Here is a 24,995-nt window from a genome sequence, read left to right on the forward strand (position 1 = left end):
AAACATGAGTGATACCCACTGCTACCGGCTCTCTCACCAAACGCTTTATTTCAAGACAACTCTGCCCCCTCCCTGCCACCCCACCTCCAACCCCCGGGCGTGCTCAGCGCCTGGCCCACACACACGCACAAGACTTCCTGCGTCTCCTGCGCAGACTGACCCAGAAGCCCTTGACCCTGAGGCCCTGCTCAGTGTGCAGCAGCTTGGGGATCATGTAGGCCAGCCATACAGACAGCAGGGTGGCCCCCGTGAGCAGGACGATGGTGATCTCAGGCGGGAAGATGGGCAGTGGGAAGGCCCCGTAGACGTAGACGCTGAAGGTGGTCTCCAGGTGACAGTAGCTGCGAGGGGCGGGCAGGGAGAGGCCGTGGGGCACCGCCTTTGGGGGCCTCACCCTTCACCCCAGCAAACTGGTTTTTTTTTTTTTTTGGCCATGCTGCTCAGCTTGCGGTATCTTAGTTCCCCGACCGAGGATCGAACCCAGGTCCTCGGCCGTGAAAGCGCAGAGCCTAACCACTGGACCGCCAGGGAATTCCCCCGGCAAACGTTTTAAAACTCACGGGGACAAGAGCTGGGCCTGGAGCTTTGACTCCGGGCACTGAGTTCCTTTTATATCCACTTAACTTCTATCCTCTATAAATCTGCGGTCGTCTCTGTATTGTGTTGGCCAAAAAGTTCGTTTGGGTTTTTCCGTAACATCTTACATATTTTAGCAGAGATCGTATTTTTCCCCAGGACCCCTGTGGTCCCCTGCTCTGGAGACAAGGGATTCCCCCCCCGCTTCCATGCCCAGGCTCAGTGTGGGGGCTGGGCAGAAGAGACCAACAAAGCACTCATCACAGTGGACGCGGAGTGGGGGCTTGAGGGGGGCCACAAGCGTCTCTCAGGTGGCTGTGAGCAGGTGGGGATGGCAGGATGGAGGGAAGGACACCCAGGTAAGTGGGGGAAGTCGCTGGGGGCTCTGCTGGAGGCAAGGTGCAGGGAGGGCAGGGGATGAGCCTTGCAGGCAGACGCCTCTCTCCCCTGGGCATCCCCACCCTGGTGCCTTCTGCCAGTGGCATCCCAGAGCTGGTCCAGGGTCTGGGGCCTTTAGGGAAGGCAGGGTCTCCCCGCGCTTTTGGGGTGGACTTTGTGTCCGTCTGGAAGGGATAGGTGATGGGGGAGCGGGGAATAATGCCGCCCATATTCCCCCTCCCAGTGGGAGATGTTAATGATCTGAACCAGCACAGTGGGTGGCGAGTATTAACAGCCAGCTCCTGGGGCAGGGTTGGGCTGGCCTGTAATGAGTGTCAGTTTCCTTTCCGTGGTGTCAGTACTCCAGCTGCCAGCGGGAAGCCAGCCGGCTTGCAAAATCCCTGGATATCTAATGATGCGTGTTTGGGAGCCAGTCTACACCGGCCCCTGCACCCCACCTGTTAGACATGGCATGAGGGTGACTCTGGTCCCTGAGGGCGGGGACAGGGCTGCTGGTCATTGCTGTTCCCCCGCACCCAGCATGGCCTTTGAATGAGGATTTATTTAGGAAGTGAACAAATGTCATCCTAGAGGAGGGAGAAAAGTGGGCTCCCGTCATGTGTGCAACCTGCCCCCAGAGAGCCAGCTCTTCCCCCAGAGGCCCCTGGTGCAGGCCGACTCACCTGTAGTATGGATCCACGATGGAAATGAAGAAGATGTAGATGCCGTTTCTTTGGTCGAAAACGACCTTGTTCTCTGTCGGGCCTCCCAAGATCTGATACGGGACTTTGGGCCATCTCAAGGGTGCATTGTTGTTAGGGTCGTGGCAGCTCACATAATTCTGGGGAGGAGGACAGAGACATGCCTGCTGGCCCCGGGGGCCGGGAAGGACCGTGCCAGCCCACAGGCGCTACCGCCGCACACACGGCCCCACCGGTGCCACCACCCACCAGCACCCAGGGGTGTGAGTCCAGGACCAAGTGCCCGCTGGGCAGGCCAGCCGATTGGTGACTGTGGAGCCTTCTTCCCACCTTCCTTCTCCTGTGCCTGCCCCAGCTTTGGGGGCTGCAGGCATAACAGCTCTGCTCACCAGGGTCCCTTGCAGCTGTGAGTCTTGGTATGAATCAGATGCTGCTGATGGCATGTGCTCTTGGTGTTATGGGCTGAGTTGAGTCCCTCCCACAAGTCATATGTCAGAGTCCTAACCCCCAGGACCTCAGGTGGTGACCTTATTTGGATATGGGGGTCTTTACAGGGAATCAAGTGAACATGAGGTCACTAGAGTGGGCCTGATCCAGTATGGCTGGTGTCCTTAGAATAAGGGGAAATTTAGACCCAGAGATGACACGCCCAGGGACAAGGCCATGGGAAGATGAAGCAAGCGATTGGGGCGATGCATCTACAAGCCAAGGAATGCAAAGATGGCCAGCAAATCACCAGAAACCAGGCCAGAGGCCTGGGACAGATTCTCCCTCATGGACTCAGAAGGAACCAGCCCTACCGACACCTCGATCTGGGACTTTTGGCCTCCAGAACTGGGAGAGGATAAATTTCTGGTGTTTAACCCATCTGGTTTGTGGTCCTTTTGTTACAAAGCCCTCGCTAACTAACACACCTGGGGAACCTGACGGTGGAAGGGAGACAGAGCCCCCAGGGCTTCTCGGGAAGCAGTTGTGGGTGCCCAGGTGGCAGCTGTGGCTTCTCCACCCTGCCTTCAGATCCCGGGGTGTCACATAAAGGGGGATATGCCCTTGAACTCAACCGTTTGCCCTTCACCGGTGCATCACGCTGGCTCCCTGAGCTAAACACATACTAAGGGTCTCGCCTACACTTTGATCTTCTGCACTATTTGCCTGTGCACCCAGAAGGGAGTATGGGGCTAGGCTTGTAAACAAGAGAAGAGATGGAAATTCCCAAAGCAAAAGTGTAAAAATAGCAGTGAGTCCAACGTTATGAGAAATAAGGAACTCGGGACTTCCCTGGCGGTCCAGTGGTTAAGACTCCGCGCTTCCACTGCAGGGGGCATGGGGCTGATTCCTGGTCGGGGAACTAAGATCCCGCATGCCCCGTGGTGCAGCCAAAAATAAAGAAAGAGAATAGAAGGAACTCATTTTGCATGGCAAAGTAAGCAAAAACCGAAAGACAAAAGAGGCAAACTGGGGGAACTATTAGCAAAGTACATCGCAAATAAAAGCTTAATCTCATGGGTCTATAAAGAGCTCTTAAAAATGCAGAGAAGGGGGCTTCCCTGGTGGCGCAGTGGTTGAGAGTCCACCTGCCAGTGCAGCGGACATGGGTTCGTGCCCCGGTCCGGGAAGGTCCCACATGCCGCAGGACAGCTGGGTCCATACCGCAAAAAAAAAAAAAAAAAAAAAAAATCCTTTGGGAGTAAAAGAAAAAAAGCTGGACCGCATACAAACTATGTGAAATAAAATGGAGACAGCTGCTTTGCCTAAAGACCATTTATTTGCCACAGCTAGCTCCACCTCATGGTTTTTAGTGTTTTAGCAGTTCAGTGGCTGTTTAACAGCCAGCCCATCCAATGACTGTGCTGGACATGCAGGCACTGTGGCTCTGTCTTGATAGAAGAGCCCTCAGGGTTCTACAAAATCGGCCACCAGGGCTGATGGGGAAAAAAAAGTAATGGGACAATCTCTTAAATGCGTGCATGCCACTTTGAACGAGAGGGCTAATAAAAAGAATGCAAATACAAACACCGGCACAGTCAGAAAATAATAAATAAGCAAAGCTCTGTGTGTGGCTTCTTCTTTTTAAAGAAACGGTCAGGGTGGTGGTGTTTGGGTAATATTGCGAATGCACAAAACGCATACCCGAGTTGTAGGAGTTGCACGCTTTAAAATCGTTCATTATCGGTTATGTGAATTTCACCTCGGTTAAAAAATAAAACCAACGTCACCAACCAAAATATATGACCGAACTCACTCGATGGAATGGGGTGTAAGGAACGGGGTGAGGCTGCGGGCTTTTAAGAAAGCAAATACAAAATTAAGGAGCCAGGAGTTCTCGCCGGAACCGGCTTTGGGCGCGAAGAGCGCGCGCCCCCCTGCTGGTGACGGGGCCTCATTGCGCCGTGTTCTTGCCCTTGGCGTTGAGAGGCCGAGGGTGGATGGAAACTAATTCATATGCGCCAGAAGCCCCCCCACCCCCAGAGGAACAATGCGATGTCTTCCTTTCGCTGACACCATAACCTTGTCAATCGTGTACCAACCAACGTTTGTGATAGAAACGCTCGTTGAGCAGAACGGACCGTAAACATAATCAAGGCCCTTAAATGACGGGCATTTGGATGGTTCCAGAATTTTGCATATCATCAGCAGTCTGCTCCATGAGCGCCTTCGTCCCTACACCTCCGATCATCGTCTCCGATTCCCTTGGGAGAGATTCCCAAAGAGTTTGTGCGTCTTACATTTCCATCCTCTGCCGCCCCATCTAGAGACTGAATGTCTGCCACGCCCCCCGCCCCATTCATATGTTGAAACCTACCCCAGAAGGTGATGTATTAGGAGGCGGGGCCTTTGGGAGCTGATTAGGTCCTGGGGGTGGAGCCCTCCTGAAGGAGATTGGCGCCCTTGTAAAGGGACCCAGGAGTGCTCCCTCCTCCTTCTGCCATGTGAGGACACAGAAGGCACCACCCAGGAGCCAGACACCAAATCTGCTGGTGCCTTGATCTTGGACTCAGCCTCCAGAACCGTGAGAAACCAATGCTGCTGTTACAAGCCGCAGGGTCCATGGTGATCTTTAGAGCAGCCTGAACAGACTGAGTCGGCCCCCAACACACAGTGGGCCTGACCAGTCGTCGCCTTCTGCGACCTGTTTTGGGAATCATCAGAACGCAGGCCCTACCTCTCGGTCCCAGGCGAAGGGCCCTTTGTCGCCGGCCGTCTTGGCGATGGTGGTCCAGTTCTGCGGCTGGGAACTGCAGAGGGCCATGTCTGCCGTCAGGGAGTACGTGTACGTGAACAGCCCGTTCACCTCCAGCAGGACGTACTCGGCCTCGACCACCTCCTGGAACTTTCCTTCCCTCCACCTGGGACACACCATACACAGGCAAGGCTGCTGGGGGGCCGTCGGTGGGGGGGGAGCCTGGGGGCCCTGATGTGTTGCGAGACCATCTGGGGGTGGTGGGAGGTGGCAGAACAGGGCAGGGCCACCCTCTCCCGCCACCAGGCCGACACTTCTGGGACAGACAACGCGGATATGCAGTGGCAGGTGGGGACAGGACGTTGACGGGGTCGGGGTTGCTTATTTGGACAGGACGCTGATGAGGTCGGGGTCAGGGACTGGGGGTTGCTTATTTTTTGACACCTGCAAACATTCCAGAGGTATACATTTAGGGCGGTGAATTAAGGTTGTTCTAAATCCTTATTTGGGGGGGAATTCCCTGGTGGTCCAGTGGTTAGGGGTCCGGGCTTCCACTGCCGCGTACCCGGCTTCCATCCCTGGACGGGGAACTAAGTTCCCCGCAAGACGCGGGGGCCAGAAAAGAGAAAAACAAAACTTATTTTTGGATGCACGTTTGTCTCCTGCCAGGTTGGGGCTTACACCCCTCCTCTGATGGGACCCTTCCCTTGTTCCTCACCCCAGGCCGGCAGGCACCCCACCACGTGGCAGCTCTGAGTTAGGGGCGTGCCCAGCCCACAGTCTCACCTGGGTGTGGGACTGAGGCCACGAGGAGCTAACACGTGACGTTCTAATGAACCAAAGTGTTGCCACGTGTGAGTGGTTTCTGCCACCGTTCAGTCCGTCAACAGCTATTTAGTGCAGTGGTGTGCGGGGGCGGGGTGGGGATGGGGACGGAATGAAGGAAGACAAAATCCACGGAAGGGGGCAGAGCCAGTGGCATGGCCTGAAATGTGTCCCCCAAATTCCTATGTGAAGCCCTAACACCCAGTGTGACTGGATTTGGAGGTGGGGCCTTTAACGAGGCAATCAAAGTTGAGTGAGGTCATAAGGATGGGCCCTGATGCCACGGGAAGTGGCAGCCTCTGCGGGCAAGGAGAGAGGCCTGGGGGAAGCAGCCTGCCCACACCTTGAACTTGGACTTCCGGCCTCTAGGACTGTGAGAAGGTCAGTGTCTGCTGTTTAAGCCCCCGAGTCTGTGGTGTTTTGTTAAGGCCGCTGAGCTAAGACGGGGAAGGGGAGGGGACGTGTGAGCTGAGAGCTATGGAGGGAAAAGGCAGGAAGAGGATGCGGCCAGAGCAAAGGGGTGGAGAGGGCTCTGGGGGCCTGTGATGATGGTGAGGGCGGCGGGGGGCTGGCGGGGAGGGGGACTGGGGGGTGGGTCCTCACAGCTCCACCACCGGCTTCCATTGGGTGTCGTAGTAGACGAGAATGGGGCAGCCCAGCTTCTCGTAGTGGTAAGGCACCTCCAGGTCCTCCGTGGCCTTCTGACCCCGGAAGTTGGGGTCGTAGGCTTCCCTGTGGGAGAGCAGGACACAGACACGGGCGAGCTCCCACCAGGCGCCCGGACGTCCACCCACCCACAGCTCCGCTTCTTCCCTGCACATGGGGTCACGATCATGGAGGCGTGTCTGAGCGGGGGAGTCAGAGTCATGGTCGAAATGACCTTGGGACCCCTGCGGTGGTTGACATTCCGGGTCCACTTAGCTGGGCCCCAGCACCTCGACTGTGGTCAGATGAGATTCTGGGTGTTTCTGTGAGGCTCTTCTTTGGGGCAGAGGTTAATATTGAAATCAGTAAAGCAGTGCTCTCCCTAATGTGGGTGCAGCTGGAGGCCTGAGTAGAACACACATGGGCCTCCCCCAGCAAGAAAGAAGTCGGCCTGCAGATGGCCTTGAACTAGAACTGCAACTCTTCCCTGAGCTGCCAGCCCCCAGCCTCCCCCATCAGGCTGTGCACTCACCAGACCTCTACAGTCCGGGAACCAAGTCCTTAAACTAAATCTCTGTCCCTGTCACTCTGTCTCTGTGCCTCTGTGCCTCTGTGTCTCTGTGTCTCACACGTACATCCTGTGGCTTCTCTCTCTCTGGAGACCCTGACTCACACACTCTCACGCCCCCAGGCGCTCTGGCTGCAGCCTCACTGGCTGGCAAGTCCAGCAGCACCGGTTTCCGTCTCGGCCGTGGGTCTGGATGGGGGACGGACTCTTGGCTTCTGTTGGAGGGGGGAGGGTCACGTCGTAGAAGACCCACGAGTGTCTTCCCATGCCAGGGGGTTGGTGGTGTGCACCAGTGTGGGAGGGGCTCTCTGTGCCGCCCTGCAGAGGGGGTCACCTTGGCCAGCCACCCCCTCCTGCCTTGGCTGGACAGTGTCTGGCCAACTCCGCTAGCTGGGATGAACAGGGGACCTGGCTCCAGGAGCTGGTGGCAGGCTGGGGAGGGGTCTGAAGGCTGGCCCAGAAGGTGGCAGAGGCTGGGCCAGGGGCCCTGCCACATCACACTGATTCCCCAAAGGCCCAGCCACCTTCCCTACCTGTCTGCTCGCTCCCTCGGATTCTCTGTGGGCTGGATATCAATTTGCAGGGTATCGATTTTAAAATGATTCTTTTTTTCCTTTCTTCAAAAAAAATTTGTTTTCTTTTCCATTACGGTTTAAAAATGATTCTTGGGACTTCCCTGGAGGTCCAGTGGTTAAGACTCTGAGCTTCCACTGCAGGGGGTTTCAATCCCTGGTGGGGGAACTAAGATTCCTCATGCTGGCGCGGTGCGGCCAAATACATAAATAAAAATTTAAATAATGATTCTTGATTCGCCTTTGGCTCATGCATACCTAATGGTCATGTGTGTGTGTGGGGGGGCTCACCTCTCAATGACGTAGCTATAGTTGTCCTGAAGGGCCACGGGGTCGAGGACGCCATTGTAACAGGCTGAGATTTCACTGCGAGCAACAAAAGATAGTAAGAAGCTGCCTGAACCCATGCGGGACCAAAGAATTGTGAATTGTTCCCTTTGACATATGTTATCTCCCCATTGGTTGAATTTTGAGCCCTTTCTTACTTTCTGGTTCTCCAAGATGCTCCAGGCTCATCTTGAATCTTCCCTGCCTGGCCTAGAATCAGCCATTTCACCAGGGAGCCCTAATTCCTTGTATTGGAGAATGATGTTACACATGGAGATGTGGGAGCTGGGTGTCCTGACTTTTGAGACAATCCTTTCCCTGTTTTTCTTTGTACTGTTACCATGTGTGCATGTATTCTTAAGCAACATGCAGTCCTCCCTTGGTATCTGCAGGGGATTGGTCCAGGATCTGCTGTAGATAACAAAATCCGAGGATGCTCAAGTCCCATAGTGGGGCCTCTGTATGCTCGGGGTCCACAGCCACAGATTCAACGAGCCACGAACTTAAACACGATCCACCCTTGGCTGGTTGAATCCGGGGATGCAGAACCTGCAGATACAAGGGCTGACTGTAGTTTGTTTTTGCCCGATTTTGGATTTGTTTTTTCTGTGCCACCCAGCTTGTGGGATCTTAGTTCCCCAACCAGGGATAGAACCTGTGCCCCTTGCAGTGGAAGTGCAGAGTTCTAACCACTGGACTGCCAGGGAGTTCCCCTGATTTTGGATTTTTTTTTTTTTAAGACTAGAATCATGCTGTGTATTCTTTTGATTCCATGCCCACGTTTGTACGATCCATCCAGGCAATTCTGCCCCGTTCGTTTTCGCTGCTGTGACATTCTGTTGTATCAAAACCCTGCACTTGGTTTACCCATCCTTCTGTCGATGGACATTTCAGTTGGCCTGCTTCCAGCTTGGAGCTACTCAGAGTAATGCTGCTGAGAACATTCTGGAACCTAGATCAGTGCAGACGTGCATGAGTGGAATTGCTGGTGGAAAGAAGTGCTTTCCAAAGCAGCCGAAAAATGTACACACCCACTGGCAATGTCTGGGGGTTCCTGAGGCTGCCAGAGGGGTTCCCATCCTTATAGTACTACTTTCCAGGCTTTGTCAATTCTGCCATGCTCGTGCCGAGTATCGGTCTCTACCGTAGCGTTCATTTTCATTTTCCTATGAAACTGACCACATTTTCAACACCTTTTTGTGTTTATAAGCCTTTTCCCCCCTTTTTTGGGGAGTGCGTGCTTGAGGCTTTTGCCCATTTTTTTCTATCCTTTTTTTTTCTGATTCGTAGGAATTCTTTATAAATTCTGGATACAAGTCCCTTTTTAGTTACACGTGTGGCAAATACCTTTCCCACTCTCTTTATGGCAGCAGCTTTGAAAAGATTGTTTTAAAGACTTTCCTGCACATATGTTCTAAATACTGCTAACATCATTTATTGACTCAATAAAGCGTTTCCCTTTTCGGGGGAAAATCTGGTAGAACCGTCACTTGACTTTATTCTTGCCCCATGCAGTGGAGCGCTGAGGCTGGCTCTTACTAGCTCCGAGAGACAGCTGTTCTATCCTCAGGAGTTTCATGAGCCAGTAGAGACTCACTTTGGTAGTGATCTGTAGGCTCCATGGGAGCATTTACACCACGGGAATTGGTAAATGCTACAAATCTGGGCCCCCCCCAGAACTGGCTGTCGCTCATTTGCTGGCACACCACCGCCCGAAGGGGAAAACGTAGGGCCGTTTGGCCAGTCTTCAGGGGTTCTTCCTTTCTTTTTCTTGCTCTCTCATGGCTGCGTTCTCTGCAGTAACTATGGATCCTGGAGGCAAAGTTCCTCAGATTTTCAGCAGGCGATTAAACCCAACATCTCTGAGCAGTTTTATAAATTTATTTATTTCATTTATTTATTTTTGGCTGCATTGGATCTTCGTTGCTGTGCACGGGCTTTCTCTAGTTGCAGCGAGCGGGGGCTGCTCTTCCTTGCGGTGCGTGGGCTTCTCACTGCGGTGGCTTCTCTTGTTGCGGGGCACAGGTTCGAGGCGCGTGGGCTCAGTAGTTGTGGCAGGCGGGCTCCGTAGTTGTGGCTTGCAGGCTCTAGAGCGCAGGCTCAGTAGTTATGGCGCATGGGCTGACTTGCTCCGCGGCATGTGGGATCTCCCCGGACCAGGGCTTGAACCTGTGTCCCCTGCATTGGCAGGCGGATTCCTAACCACTGCACCACCAGGGAAGCCCTCTCTGAGCAATTTTCATCAAAATGAGGAACTCAGGGACTAAAAGGGAGAAAGGGAATGAGCAAAGGATGAGGGAGCAGGGAGAACATGTAAATTTCACCAAGTCGGTGGGGGGTGGGTGGGAGAGGGCAGCCACCCACTGTAGACTCTAACTTAATCTGTTAGGATTAATTATTGAGCTGTTCGTTATGGAAATGTTAAACGTATGCAAAAGCAGACAGAGTAGTGTCACCCGACTTTAGCAGTTGGGAAGCAATGGTGACCATCTCATCCAGTCCCCACTCCCCACCTCGCCACCCCCCACTTCTCCCCTCCCCACCCCATATCGACATACTCACTTCTGAATGACGATCTTCTTCTCCAGGTCACAACCGACTGAAATGAGGGCTGTCTGCAGCGGCGGGGGGATGTGGGGGGGAGAGACAAGGCGGGGATGGGGACGCTGACACCGGTCAGCGAGGGCACCATGAAAGCCCACGAGGGGGAGCACTTGACGCAGCCAGGACCAGAAACCCTGCGCCTGGGTCGCAATGCGGTGTCCAGGTGCCTGGGACTCACAGAGTCAAGTCCTAAGAGCCTGCCTGATCTGTGGGGCACCGCTAAGGTCCCGCCGTCTGATAACCCCCAGCTAGTACACCTGCTCCGAGGTTGGTGTGTCCTGAGGCACAGCCCTGGGGGAAGACGATGGGGAAGGGGCAGTGACCTTGGCAACCAGGGCAGAAACACCTCCGTTTCCAGATCCTGAGTGTGAGCTTAGCCACCCGCTAGGGGTCAAGCCAGCCAAGGCCTGCTGTCATCAGTCTTAACACTAAGGACAAAGAGTATGGGACAGCAAAAGTTTTGGTCATACCAGTGGCTTAAGGTCCAAGCATGAAATTTCTTTGTTGGCTATGTCCAGAGTGATGTTTGATATTGAGGGTCTCTTTATGCTGCAAGGCAATGGGAGTGTGTGTTATTGCAGTAAAAAGCATCAACAACCCACTCATTCATTTATCTATGCATCCACCCATCCATCCATCCATCCATCCATCCATCCATCCATCCATCCATCCACGCATCCATCCATCCATCCATTTCTCCATTCATTCATTCATCTGTTCATCCAGTCTGTCCAGAATATTGACCAAGAACATCTGCTCACACATGGTGGCACCACCCTCCCTCTAGTTTCTTCCTCTTCTTGAGTCAGTTTTGTTAATTGATATATAATTACTTATTGAAAAGAGCATCTGAGCCCGTTTTATTATCACCTAGCTGCATACAATGTTTTCTCATTGTTCTTTTTTTAAAATTTTTTAATTTTTAAATTTATTTTTATTTTTGGCTGTGTTGGTTCTTCGTTTCTGTGCGAGGGCTTTCTCTAGTTGTGGCAAGCGGGGGCCACTCTTCGTCGCGGTGCGCGGGCCTCTCACTGTCGCGGCCTCTCTTGTTGCGGAGTACCGGCTCCAGACGCGCAGGCTCAGTAGTTGTGGCACACGGGCCTTGTTGCTCCACGGCATGTGGGATCCTCCCAGACCAGGGCTTGAACCCGTGTCCCCTGCATTGGCAGGCGTATTCTTAACCACTGCACCACCAGGGAAGCCCTGTATATATATTCTTTTTCAGATTCTTTTCCATTATGGTTTATCACAGGATATTGAATCTAGTTCTTGTGCTAGACAGTAGGGCCTTGTTGTTTACCTATCCTATATATAATAGTTTGCACCTGCTAACCCCAAACTCCCAACCCATCCCTCCCCCACCTCCCCCTTCCCCTTTGCAACCACAAGTCTGTCCTCTATATCTGAGTCTGTTTCTATTTCATAAATAAGTCCATTCGTGTCACAGTTTAGATTCCACAAATAAGTCATATCATATGGTATTTGTCTCTCCGTAAGAGTTTAATCGTTCTCGCCTTACTGTCCTTGGAGTGGGGGAGTCTGGATCTCGGCCCTGATTCCTTGGCTCCTGCTAAGGGGACGACACCCTGGGGCCACCCGCCACTGCCATCCGGGTGATGACATACCTGGAGGTGAAGGTGGGGTCAGCCCTGCCCCAGTGCTGCTGCTTCAGTGAAATGTTCTGCAGAAGCAAAAGAGAAAATGCAGCTACAAGAGTGGAACAGCCCAGGGTGGTCCCGCCGTCAGGGTTCAGGAGAGACGGAGGGCAGGATGGGGGTGTTGGGAGGAGGAACCCGGGAGCCATCCAGCCTGCCTCTGGTTCTAAGCCCATGAAAGGCTTCTGGAAGCTCATGGGAATGACCCCCCTTCTCCAAGCTCCCTGCCTTTGTCCCGGGGACCCAGAGTGGGGTGTGACTTAGTTTCCCCTCCTACTTAGCTGTGATGTGACATGGTCTGATCCAAAGAGTCTGTTGTGGTCTGGGGTCAAGTCCCAACTCCCTGGTGTGACTGTGAGGCCTGGCTCTGCCCTATGGATCCCCCAGACCCATATTTGGCCAAGACCCTCCCGGTGGCCCCGGCTTGTCTCCTGATGCCTGGGTTTACCCAGCTAACTCAGGTGTCACGCCCTCCCCGGGTGGGTCAGGCTCCCCGCCACATCCTCCTTGACCCTTCTGTGTGACACCTGCTGCCCTCACTCTCTGGGGGACTGCGGCCTGCCTGGGGTGGGGGAGGGGCGGGGGCTGTGTCCCCTCAACATTCCACAGCACCTTATCTGGGTGTGTGTAAGGAAGGGAAGCAGGAAGGAGGTCCGACGAGGGGCACCCTGAGGCGGCTGGACCTGGCTGGCCCAGTCGGCCAAGGCCGAGCCCCTCTCCCGTTGATCCGGGTTTGTGGGGGGAGGGGGAGGGGGAGGGGCGAGCTCACCAGTCTGTGCTTGGTGTTCCCGTCGTAGGTGTAGCCGTCCTCGTAGATGACAGCCTGCAGCCCCAGGGAATGGGGGTTGCTCACCATCACCTGGGGGCGGGATGGGAAACACACGCTTTGTAAGGCGCCAGCAGGCGCGGCGGGGAGCAGCTGCGGGCGCATCCACAGGTGACCCCGGTCCCCCTTCAAACTGAAGACCCAGCTTGCTCTGCAAATGCAGCTGCCGGCTCCGTCCCCAAATGCGCTCGCCGCCCCCCCCGTGTCATCCACACCCCCTAACTGTGGCTCTGAGTCCCGTTGTGCAGACAGCCTGGGGTTGCAGCCCTGCAAGACGCAGAACTGTCCCTGGTGCGCGGAGGGGCCCGTCCTGCAGGGGTGGGGGAAGGGGGGGGTGATGAGAGGGGACAAGGCAAGAACCAGAGCCATCCTGGCGCCCCCTCGCGGGCCCTGGTCCCAGCTGGCTAGACATCCCCTTGAATCCTTACACTGGCCCACCCCCCCACCCCCGTTTTCAGCTTGATTGTTTGCACCCAAGAGTCCAGGCTTGGACACGTGTGTTTCAGGTCCAGGAACGCCCACTGTTTTTCAGGCATCCCCTCCAGGAGGGAAGCCGGCGCTGGCCGAGCTGAGAGGGAGGAAAAGGCATTTTTGGAAAGGTTCTGGGGCAGCTCCGAAGAAGGGTGGAGAGCCGGCACAGAGGTGGTGGGAGAGGAGGCTGGGCTGGCAGATGGACAGCCCCGGCCAGGCATGTGGACACTGATGAGGAGGAAGAGGAGTTTCTAGGGGGCTTCCTGAGTGAGTGTGTCTTCCGGGAGGATGGCAGGGAATTTCCAGAGCCTGGGAATTGTGGGCACAGGATGTGAGGCCAGGGATGCTAGGGATGCCAGGTATCAGAAACACTTGTCAAACAGATAAAGCATGCTTACTAGTGGGATTGGTGATGTGTTGGGCCGGGGTATCATGAGGGCCGTCAACTCCAACTCACTCGGGGCGCAGCGGGTGTTGGGACCCCTGAGGCGCATCCCTTTCTAACCATTCCTCCCTTCCTGCTTCTCCCTCCTGGTCTTTGGCTCTCCCTCCATCTCTGTCTCCACCTGTCTGTCTGTGTGTCTGTCTGTCTCTCTCAGTCTGTCTCTCCCGGGCTCTCTGGGTCTTTCTCTCTCTCTGTCTCTGTCTGATTCTCCGCCCCCTGCCCCTCCCTCCCTCCCTACCTGGCTGCCTCTCCTCCAGCTCCAGGGCTGCTCGCGGGAGCAGCGCTACACCAAGCTGGCCGACTGGCACTACATCGAGCAGTGCGTGACAGCAGCCAGCCCCATATGCCCCTTTTCGGTGGGTCCCCTGCCACCAGAGGCCACGCACCGGGGCCCACTCCTCACCTGGGCCCCCTCGTGCCCCGATGGGGAATGCTGCTGGGCTGACGAGAACTCCCGAAGCCCCGGCATCCCCGCCTGCACACAGCTCCCTGAGGCCCCAGTCTCTGTCCCTCAGGAAACGGGGACATCTTGTCGTACGAGGACGCCAACCGCGCCATGCAGACTGGCGTCGCTGGGATCATGATCGCCCGGTAAGTGTGCCCGGGGCGGGGATACAAAGAACCAGCCAGGGCTGCCCCTGAGCGCCCAGCCTGCAGCTCGGGGAAGGTGAGGGCGCGTCTGAGTTTGTGCCCAACGCCGGTGCCCCCAGCCCGCCAGCCCACCCACTGCTCTGTTATTCCCCGGGCAGGGAGATGTCAGAGGTGGCTGCTTATGGGGCCGGGGTGAAGGGTACTGGAACTTTCGGTAGCTGTGGGCTCAGGGTTGTGGCTTGGAACTCTTGGGCTTTGCAGGTTGTGTGAGCATGGCCGGGAGGTTGGGGACCATGGGTTTGGGGGCTGGGGTTCCGCCACCGGCCTGCTGACCACCGCCCGCCTGCAGCGGCGCCCTGCTCAAGCCGTGGCTGTTCACGGAGATCAAGGAGCAGCGGCATTGGGACATCTCGTCGTCTGAGCGCCTGGACATCCTGCGGGACTTCGCACACTACGGCCTGGAGCGCTGGGGCTCGGACACGCAGGGCGTGGAGAAGACACGCCGCTTCCTCCTTGAGTGGCTCTCCTTCCTGTGCAGGTGGGATCAGGGTGGCGAGGCGGGGTGTCTTGGGGAGGCCCGGCCCAACCCCGTCCCGGCCGCCCCCCACCCCCCCCCCGTCTGTAGGTACGTGCCCGTTGGCCTGCTGGAGCGGCTCCCGCAGAGGATCAACGAGCGGCCGCCCTACTACCTGGGCCGCGACTACCTGGAGACGCTCATGGCCAGCCAGAAGGCGGCCGACTGGATCCGCATCAGGTGCCCGGGAACCGCCGAGGCCCTGGGAGATAGTGCACCAAGGAGCCAGTGGGTGTGGGGCCAGCTGGGCCGGGGGCCACCCCGCCCTAGGCCTGACCCTGCTCCCGCCCTCCTCACAGCGAGATGCTGCTGGGACCGGTGCCGCCCAATTTCGTCTTCCTGCCCAAGCACAAGGCCAACGCCTACAGGTAGCTGCAGGGGCGGGCAGGGGTGTCTGAGCGCCCAGCGGGCTCCCCAAGGAATGAGAAGGCAATAAATTTTATTCTTTTAAAACCCAGGCCTTTTTGTGACCCTGAGGCTGTCTCATGCTGCTCCACTCCCCACCCCACCCCAGCTTTCCCCCACCATCCCCATCCCTGCAGCTCCCTCCTTCCTCACTCATTCACCAGCCCCGTACTGGCCACTGCTGGTGCCCAAAGGCCTTGACCACAAACAAGCCACCATAGCTCATGAGATGGGGCCTTGGCCTGTGTGGGTGTGGATCAGGGCGGGCTGCCTGAAGGAAGGGGCCTTGGAGCTGTCAGGCAGGCATTGCTGGCAGAGGTGGGAGGCGGAAGGCGGCAGACCGGGCCCAGTGTCCACCATGCTCTCTGTGACACCCATCTCTGGCTGCCTTGGTTTCCCATCTGCCCCTGCCTGCCCCTCCCCCGCCCCTTACTCGGAACCCTGACCAGTGGGCGGGCCACAGCCTGTGCCTGGAGTAACCGTAGAAACAGAACTACACAGGACAGTGAGCCTCCTCTCTGGGTGGGCTGCCTGTGCTCCCAACTGCTGTCCTCCTGGCCTGCCTGGCCAGGCCCCCGCCTCCCCATGCAGCACCCCACACCGTTTTACGCACCCGCCGCTCCCCAAGAAGCCTTCAGTCCCTGGAGCCTGGACGCCACCAAAGGGCCCGGCAGCCAGCCTGCTTCCGCCTGCACAGAGCCTCTTCCCACTGCGGGTACGAGGCTGGGGGGCACCCATCGGGGCAGGGACCAGGGCTCTGCCCGCCAGCCTCAGGACCCCACCCAGCTGCCTGTTTTTGTCCACAGGTTCCTCCAACGTCTATCACCCCCAAAACCTGGAGAAAGAGGTGTTTCCAGCTCCTCCAGCAGGTACCGGCCTCCCACCAAACTTTGATGACCAGGGAGTGGGCAGGGGCATCTTGCTCCCACCCTTGACCCTAGATGGCTCCCTCCTCCGAAGGCAAGGCCCGAATCCCTGTCCCCCAAAGAGACCCCCCTGGACCAAGGTCTGTGTCCCTCATCCCCTAGATGGGGCCCTGAAGGCAGAGCCTATGTTTCTTGTTCCCCAAACAGGTCTCCCAAAGGCAGGCCGGTGTCCCCAGCCCCCCAGATGGGCCCCCAAAGCAAGTCCTGGGGCCCCTGACCTCTAGAGAGGGCCCCAAAGGCAAAGCCTATGTCCCTGTTCCCCAAATGGACCCCAAAATTGGTCCGTGTTCTCCATGCCCAAGACGTGCCCCACAGTTTGGACCCCGTCCACCCCGGCGGGTCCCAGAACTGCCTCTCTCAGGGCCGCCCTCCCTGGCCACAGGTTTCCAGATGGCGCCCTGCGGCTGCTTCTTTGACCCCCGCGTCTACCGAATCGAGTGGGCCACCACCGACTTTGGCCAGTCGTCCCTGTACAAGCTGGCGGCTGGGGGCCCCGCCTCGCCAGGCACCTACTTCCCCGAGGCACAGCACTGCCTCAGGGCCCCGGTGCCGCCCCCGCTGCCCCCACTGTTCCGCCACTACCAGCCGCCCCCCGCGGGGCCCTGGTACCGCATGCCCTGCTTCCAGTCCAAGGGAGCCGGGGCCGAGGCCCTGGGCTTCGTAGGGGACAGAGGGCCCCCCGCCTTCGCGGAGCTGCCCCCCGCCTTGATCAAGCAAGGCCTGGCGCCCCCGCTGCCCCCCAAGGAGAGCAAGCTGCCCCTGCTGCTCACCACGCTGCCCGCCGAGGCCACGCTGCTCCCTGGCGCCTATGGCCCTCTCAAGGGCCGCCTGACCTGGCTGAATGGGCCCGGTGAGCCCTTGACCGTCGCCTTCAAGGAACCGCCCCCTGGCGCCGGGCCCGGCCCGCTGTACCCGCCGGGCCCCACCAAACCCAATGCGGTCCCGCTGGGGGCAGGCGAGGCCAGGACCCCTGAGGTGGCCAGGGCCTTCAGGACACCCAAGAAGGTGATGCTCGAGGACACGATGAAGCTCTGTGACTGCCTACCGGGTGGCACCGAGCCCGCTGGGGCCCCGTGCAAGCCCCTTGGGCCCGCCCTGCCCGACAGCGGGGGCGGCAGGGACTCGTCCAGCGACATCCGCTCGCTGCACCTGCCCGACGAGCTGCAGTCCTCGGACTACAGCGTGCCCGAGGTCCTAGATACCGTGTCCGACATGGACTACTTTTACAACTTCAAGGTGCTGGATGAGGAGCCGCGGCCCCGCCCGGGGGGGCCCCCCACCGCCAAGCCCTCGGGCAAGAGGAAGGCCGGCAACCCGACTGCCAGGAAGGGAAGGCAGGGCAGCAAGGGCAAGCAGGCTGCGGTGCCCACCAGCGCCAACCCCTTGGGGCCCAGGCAGGACCTGGGAGCCGCTCCCCATTAAAGCGAATTTGAGCTGTTTGCGCAGTGTCCGGTCAGTGGCATTCAGGAGCCGTGGGCTGTCCCCTCGCCCTCCCTGTCGTCCAGCGGGCCCAGGGCCATGTGGTGAGGCCCCTCGGGACCCCGGCGCCTTCCGGGTGCCGGGCTTCCAGAGTAGAGTCGGGGAGCCCTAGACTTGGGGTTCGGGACAATCCCTCGTCTCCTAGCCCCAGAAAATCCAAGTCACCCGGCAGGGATGGGGGGGGCTGCTGGGAGGTGGGGAGACACTGCCCGGACTCGTGCACTGCAAGGATTTCACCTCCATGTTTGATGGGGAAAGTCAGGTCTGCCCAGAGATGGGCAGGAACTTGCCTGGAGACACAGCAGCAAGCGGGGTGGGGCCTGGGGAGAGGCCTGTGGGCTGGGCTCGGCCTCGGCCCAGGTGGAGGGGCCGGTGCCCCCGATGGTGAATGGGAACGCCCCCGCTCGTGTTCACGCGGAGAGCTGGGGGGCCTGGGGTGCAGAGGCAAGTGCTGGGTGGAGGTCTGAGAGTGGGGGCAGGGCAGGCATGTGGGAGACGGTGTCCACCTGGCACACAGGTGACCCAGACGGGCATGCAGAGTGCACCTGCAGCCCAGCTGGGGGCCAGAGGCCAGGGTGGGTGTGCCTGTCCCAGGATGGGCATCCAGCCAGGCCCCTGCATCTCTGCCTGGGGCCCAGCCACACCTGGGTTCTGCTTCCCAGGGGGCAGGCACGGGGTGGGCTTGCGGTGGTTTGGGAGCTTCAGTGCTCACACCTGTTCCCTCCTGCCTCAGCTCCTTCCCTCTCCAGCCCACGGAGCTCCCTCCCCCCTGTACCCCGGGCCAGGCTCTCATCTGCCTTTTGCTTCTGGAGAGCCCGGGGGCAGCCGCCGGCCACACCCTCCCCTGAAATACTCCAGGCGACTGTGAAGGGGGTGAGTCGGTTTCCCAGTGACACCTAAGGAGGTAAGGAGAGATGGAGCTCCCCTCCCCTGCCAGAGGAAGGGCCCTCCTGCCCCAGGCCCTGGGCTGGGTCTCGGGGACCTTCCCTGCTGGTCTCTGCTGGGGAACCCAGGGCGCTTGACTAGGATCCAGGAGGTGGCTGCGTGTGGGCAGGGGGTCTTGGCTGCTGGCACCATGCCTTGAGCCTACGGGTTCCAGGGCTCAGGGAGACAGAGGTGGCCAGCCAGTCTGGGCTGTACCGGGATCACCGCCTGTCTGTGTGGTGAACAGGATGCGGGCCTGGAGGAGCCAGGAGCTCCCTTCCCCCGCTTCCTTCTGATCCTGCTGTGCCTGCAGCCGTGTTAGGGGTACTTTTGAGACAAATATGAAGTGCCCCCAAGAAGGGAAGGCCCTGGCAAATGAGGCGGATGTGACAGGATGGGCTTGGTTTTCTTTAAGATTAATGCGGGCCAAGGGTTGTGAAACGAGTATCACCTGACAGCCTAACCCGTCCCCTCCAGAGAGGCGTGGAAGGTGGACCAGGCAGCCCCCGGAGGTGGGGGTGAGGTGACTGCCCACTGCAGTGGGTGTGGGAGTGGAGGTTTTTAACGACTGGGTGGAGACCGTACTGGGCAATTTTTTTTTTTTTTTTTCGGGCCGAGCCACTTGCGGGATCGTACTTCCCGACCAGGGATTGAACCCAGGCCCCAGCAGTGAAAGCACAGAGTCCTACCACGGGACCTCCAGGGAATTCCCTGTGTTGCGCAGTTTAAATGACCGTTGGATGTGTTCTTTTAACCTAAGAGTGATCAGAAAAGTTATTGAGAAAGTTTTCACTAGAGAGAGACAGCTGTCCTGTGCCACCTGGGGTTTGAATGACGTGTGGGAGAGGGAAGCTCTCAACGGATGGATAGACTGATCAGACATGCATATACACGTATGTGTACATTGTATGCACACCTATATGTGTATTCACATGTGCATACACGTATCTGTACACATGCATACATGCATGTACACGTGTGTGCATGCATGTTACCTACACACGTGCGTGATGAGCTTATGCATATGTACATGCGCACGTGTGTGCACATTATACAGGTGCTCGTGTGTGACATACACATCACCCACAAATGCCTACACACGTACATGAACGTGTATTATAGACATGAATACACGTGTAGATTGCAGATATACATGTGCATGCATGTACACATCATCCACACATAGGCAATATGCATGTACATGTATACACACAGGCACATACATGCACAATATATACACACGTGTGTATGCGTATGCCTTATGTGCCTACATGTTATATACATGTATGTATACATACCTCTGGCCATACGTATACACATGCATGTGTGCACATCATCTGTATACATATGTATGCATAACACAGGTACGTGTGAAATATGTGCTATGCTCCCAAGTTTTGTCCATGGACATCACGAAACACACGTAAGCATGTTGGTCTGTGTATATGTCAGGGCTTATCAACAGAGGTGGACCCAAGCCCCGTCCCCGTCTTCTGCAGCCCCCGCCCTTTTCCTTGGGTCTCACGTTTCTCTAACAGAACACGTCAAGTGTCCGATGCATCTCTGGGACTTGCCGGTTGATGATCTCACCACATGCCTGTGCCGGCTCGTTTCTCCAAAAGCTCCTGTTCACTAGGACTTGGGCCGCCCACCTTCTCACTGTTGACAACCCACGTAGGTGCCGTAGTTCAAAGGGACTGTGGTGCCAGAATGTTGAGGGAGGCAGGTGGGTGTAGAAAACCCACAAAACATGAGTGATACCCACTGCTACCGGCTCTCTCACCAAACGCTTTATTTCAAGACAACTCTGCCCCCTCCCTGCCACCCCACCTCCAACCCCCGGGCGTGCTCAGCGCCTGGCCCACACACACGCACAAGACTTCCTGCATCTCCTGCGCAGACTGACCCAGAAGCCCTTGACCCTGAGGCCCTGCTCAGTGTGCAGCAGCTTGGGGATCACGTAGGCCAGCCATACAGACAGCAGGGTGGCCCCCGTGAGCAGGACGATGGTGATCTCAGGCGGGAAGATGGGCAGTGGGAAGGCCCCGTAGACGTAGACGCTGAAGGTGGTCTCCAGGTGACAGTAGCTGCGAGGGGCGGGCAGGGAGAGGCCGTGGGGCACCGCCTTTGGGGGCCTCACCCTTCACCCCAGCAAACTGGTTTTTTTTTTTTTTTGGCCATGCTGCTCAGCTTGCGGTATCTTAGTTCCCCGACCGAGGATCGAACCCAGGTCCTTGGCCGTGAAAGCGCAGAGCCTAACCACTGGACCGCCAGGGAATTCCCCCGGCAAACGTTTTAAAACTCACGGGGACAAGAGCTGGGCCTGGAGCATTGACTCCGGGCACTGAGTTCCATTTATATCCACTTAACTTCTATCCTCTATAAATCTGCGGTCGTCTCTGTATTGTGTTGGCCAAAAAGTTCGTTTGGGTTTTTCCGTAACATCTTACATATTTTAGCAGAGATCGTATTTTTCCCCAGGACCCTTGTGGTCCCCTGCTCTGGAGACAAGGGATTCCCCCCCCCCCCCGCCTCCATGCCCAGGCTCAGTGTGGGGGGCGGGCAGAAGAGACCAACAAAGCACTCATCACAGTGGACGCAGAGTGGGGGGCGTGAGGGGAGCCACAAGCGTCCCTCAGGTGGCTGCGAGCAGGTGGGGATGGCAGGATGGAGGGAAGGACACCCAGGTAAGTGGGGGAAGTCGCTGGGGGCTCTGCTGGAGGCAAGGTGCAGGGAGGACAGGGGATGAGCCTTGCAGGCAGACGCCTCTCTCCCCTGGGCATCCCACCCTGGTGCCTTCTGCCTGTGGCATCCCAGAGCTGGTCCAGGGTCTGGGGCCTTTAGGGAAGGCAGGGTCTCCCCGCGCTTTTGGGGTGGACTTTGTGTCCGTCTGGAAGGGATAGGTGATGGGGGAGCGGGGAATAATGCCGCCCATATTCCCCCTCCCAGTGGGAGACGTTAATGATCTGAACCAGCACAGTGGGTGGCGAGTATTAACAGCCAGCTCCTGGGGCAGGGTTGGGCTGGCCTGTAATGAGTGTCAGTTTCCTTTCCGTGGTGTCAGTACTCCAGCTGCCAGCGGGAAGCCAGCCGGCTTGCAAAATCCCTGGATATCTAATGATCCGTGTTTGGGAGCCAGTCTACACCGGCCCCTGCACCCCACCTGTTAGACATGGCATGAGGGTGACTCTGGTCCCTGAGGGCGGGGACAGGGCTGCTGGTCATTGCTGTTCCCCCGCACCCAGCATGGCCTTTGAATGAGGATTTATTTAGGAAGTGAACAAATGTCATCCTAGAGGAGGGAGAAAAGTGGGCTCCCGTCATGTGTGCAACCTGCCCCCAGAGAGCCAGCTCTTCCCCCAGGGGCCCCTGGTACAGGGCGACTCACCTGTAGTATGGATCCACGATGGAAATGAAGAAGATGTAGATGCCGTTTCTTTGGTCGAAAACGACCTTGTTCTCTGTCGGGCCTCCCAAGATCTGATACGGGACTTTGGGCCATCTCAAGGGTGCATTGTTGTTAGGGTCGTGGCAGCTCACATAATTCTGGGGAGGAGGACAGAGACATGCCTGCTGGCCCCGGGGGCCGGGAAGGACCGTGCCAGCCCACAGGCGCTACCGCCGCACACACGGCCCCACCGGTGCCACCACCCACCAGCACCCAGGGGTGTGAGTCCAGGACCAAGTGCCCGCTGGGCAGGCCAGCCGATTGGTGACTGTGGAGCCTTCTTCCCACCATCCTTCTCCTGTGCCTGCCCCAGCTTTGGGGGCTGCAGGCATAACAGCTCTGCTCACCAGGGTCCCTTGCAGCTGTGAGTCTTGGTATGAATCAGATGCTGCTGATGGCATGTGCTCTTGGTGTTATGGGCTGAGTTGAGTCCCTCCCACAAGTCATATGTCAGAGTCCTAACCCCCAGGACCTCAGGTGGTGACCTTATTTGGAGATGGGGTCTTTACAGGGAACCAAGTGAGCATGAGGTCACTAGAGTGGGCCTGATCCAGTATGGCTGGTATCCTTAGAATAAGGGGAAATTTAGACCCAGAGATGACACGCCCAGGGACAAGGCCATGGGAAGATGAAGCAAGCGATTGGGGCGATGCATCTACAAGCCAAGGAATGCAAAGATGGCCAGCAAATCACCAGAAACCAGGCCAGAGGCCTGGGACAGATTCTCCCTCATGGACTCAGAAGGAACCAGCCCTACCGACACCTCGATCTGGGACTTTTGGCCTCCAGAACTGGGAGAGGATAAATTTCTGGTGTTTAACCCATCTGGTTTGTGGTCCTTTTGTTACAAAGCCCTCGCTAACTAACACACCTGGGGAACCTGACGGTGGAAGGGAGACAGAGCCCCCAGGGCTTCTCGGGAAGCAGTTGTGGGTGCCCAGGTGGCAGCTGTGGCTTCTCCACCCTGCCTTCAGATCCCGGGGTGTCACATAAAGGGGGATATGCCCTTGAACTCAACCGTTTGCCCTTCACCGGTGCATCACGCTGGCTCCCTGAGCTAAACACATACTAAGGGTCTCGCCTACACTTTGATCTTCTGCACTATTTGCCTGTGCACCCAGAAGGGAGTATGGGGCTAGGCTTGTAAACAAGAGAAGAGATGGAAATTCCCAAAGCAAAAGTGTAAAAATAGCAGTGAGTCCAACGTTATGAGAAATAAGGAACTCGGGACTTCCCTGGCGGTCCAGTGGTTAAGACTCCGCGCTTCCACTGCAGGGGGCATGGGGCTGATTCCTGGTCGGGGAACTAAGATCCCGCATGCCCCGTGGTGCAGCCAAAAATAAAGAAAGAGAATAGAAGGAACTCATTTTGCATGGCAAAGTAAGCAAAAACCGAAAGACAAAAGAGGCAAACTGGGGGAACTATTAGCAAAGTACATCGCAAATAAAAGCTTAATCTCATGGGTCTATAAAGAGCTCTTAAAAATGCAGAGAAGGGGGCTTCCCTGGTGGCGCAGTGGTTGAGAGTCCACCTGCCAGTGCAGCGGACATGGGTTCGTGCCCCGGTCCGGGAAGGTCCCACATGCCGCAGGACAGCTGGGTCCATACCGCAAAAAAAAAAAAAAAAAAAAAAAATCCTTTGGGAGTAAAAGAAAAAAAGCTGGACCGCATACAAACTATGTGAAATAAAATGGAGACAGCTGCTTTGCCTAAAGACCATTTATTTGCCACAGCTAGCTCCACCTCATGGTTTTTAGTGTTTTAGCAGTTCAGTGGCTGTTTAACAGCCAGCCCATCCAATGACTGTGCTGGACATGCAGGCACTGTGGCTCTGTCTTGATAGAAGAGCCCTCAGGGTTCTACAAAATCGGCCACCAGGGCTGATGGGGAAAAAAAAGTAATGGGACAATCTCTTAAATGCGTGCATGCCACTTTGAACGAGAGGGCTAATAAAAAGAATGCAAATACAAACACCGGCACAGTCAGAAAATAATAAATAAGCAAAGCTCTGTGTGTGGCTTCTTCTTTTTAAAGAAACGGTCAGGGTGGTGGTGTTTGGGTAATATTGCGAATGCACAAAACGCATACCCGAGTTGTAGGAGTTGCACGCTTTAAAATCGTTCATTATCGGTTATGTGAATTTCACCTCGGTTAAAAAATAAAACCAACGTCACCAACCAAAATATATGACCGAACTCACTCGATGGAATGGGGTGTAAGGAACGGGGTGAGGCTGCGGGCTTTTAAGAAAGCAAATACAAAATTAAGGAGCCAGGAGTTCTCGCCGGAACCGGCTTTGGGCGCGAAGAGCGCGCGCCCCCCTGCTGGTGACGGGGCCTCATTGCGCCGTGTTCTTGCCCTTGGCGTTGAGAGGCCGAGGGTGGATGGAAACTAATTCATATGCGCCAGAAGCCCCCCCACCCCCAGAGGAACAATGCGATGTCTTCCTTTCGCTGACACCATAACCTTGTCAATCGTGTACCAACCAACGTTTGTGATAGAAACGCTCGTTGAGCAGAACGGACCGTAAACATAATCAAGGCCCTTAAATGACGGGCATTTGGATGGTTCCAGAATTTTGCATATCATCAGCAGTCTGCTCCATGAGCGCCTTCGTCCCTACACCTCCGATCGTCTCCGATTCCCTTGGGAGAGATTCCCAAAGAGTTTGTGCGTCTTACATTTCCATCCTCTGCCGCCCCATCTAGAGACTGAATGTCTGCCACGCCCCCCGCCCCATTCATATGTTGAAACCTACCCCAGAAGGTGATGTATTAGGAGGCGGGGCCTTTGGGAGCTGATTAGGTCCTGGGGGTGGAGCCCTCCTGAAGGAGATTGGCGCCCTTGTAAAGGGACCCAGGAGTGCTCCCTCCTC

General features: G+C 56.8%; 3 protein-coding genes across 3 annotated transcripts in view; 1 reads left to right on the top strand and 2 right to left on the bottom strand.

Annotated features, from left to right (window-relative positions):
- Positions 1-103: 103 nt before the first annotated feature.
- On the bottom strand, positions 104-13,823 carry LOC308616416 (cation channel sperm-associated auxiliary subunit delta-like; the record flags this gene model as incomplete). The annotated part of the gene is made up of 10 exons (XM_081232659.1): positions 104-341; positions 1,638-1,795; positions 4,819-5,002; positions 6,265-6,393; positions 7,738-7,812; positions 10,336-10,388; positions 10,848-10,926; positions 12,003-12,058; positions 12,802-12,891; positions 13,728-13,823. 10 exons carry the CDS (start codon positions 13,821-13,823, stop codon positions 104-106), a joined length of 1,158 nt encoding a protein of 385 aa, XP_081088785.1.
- LOC308617108 (proline-rich protein 22-like) lies at positions 5,968-17,709 on the top strand. Its single transcript, XM_081233827.1, is given in 8 exon segments — positions 5,968-6,042; positions 14,290-14,365; positions 14,715-14,903; positions 14,991-15,119; positions 15,239-15,307; positions 15,794-16,082; positions 16,084-16,213; positions 16,653-17,709. Coding segments are annotated over 7 exon segments (1,881 nt in total). The 5' UTR covers positions 5,968-6,042; positions 14,290-14,330; the 3' UTR covers positions 17,693-17,709.
- A 298-nt stretch (positions 17,710-18,007) lies between these two features.
- The window catches only part of LOC308616417 (cation channel sperm-associated auxiliary subunit delta-like), a gene marked incomplete at both ends in the record, with an annotated part of 43,128 nt that continues 36,140 nt past the window's right edge, over positions 18,008-24,995 (bottom strand). The window contains 4 exon segments of the mRNA XM_081232660.1: positions 18,008-18,180; positions 18,525-18,611; positions 20,549-20,760; positions 22,062-22,219. Coding sequence (XP_081088786.1) covers positions 18,008-18,180; positions 18,525-18,611; positions 20,549-20,760; positions 22,062-22,219 — 630 coding nt within the window.

Source organism: Mesoplodon bidens (genome assembly GCF_964165515.1).
Source record: "Mesoplodon bidens genome assembly, chromosome: 4".
NCBI lineage: Eukaryota > Metazoa > Chordata > Mammalia > Artiodactyla > Ziphiidae > Mesoplodon > Mesoplodon bidens.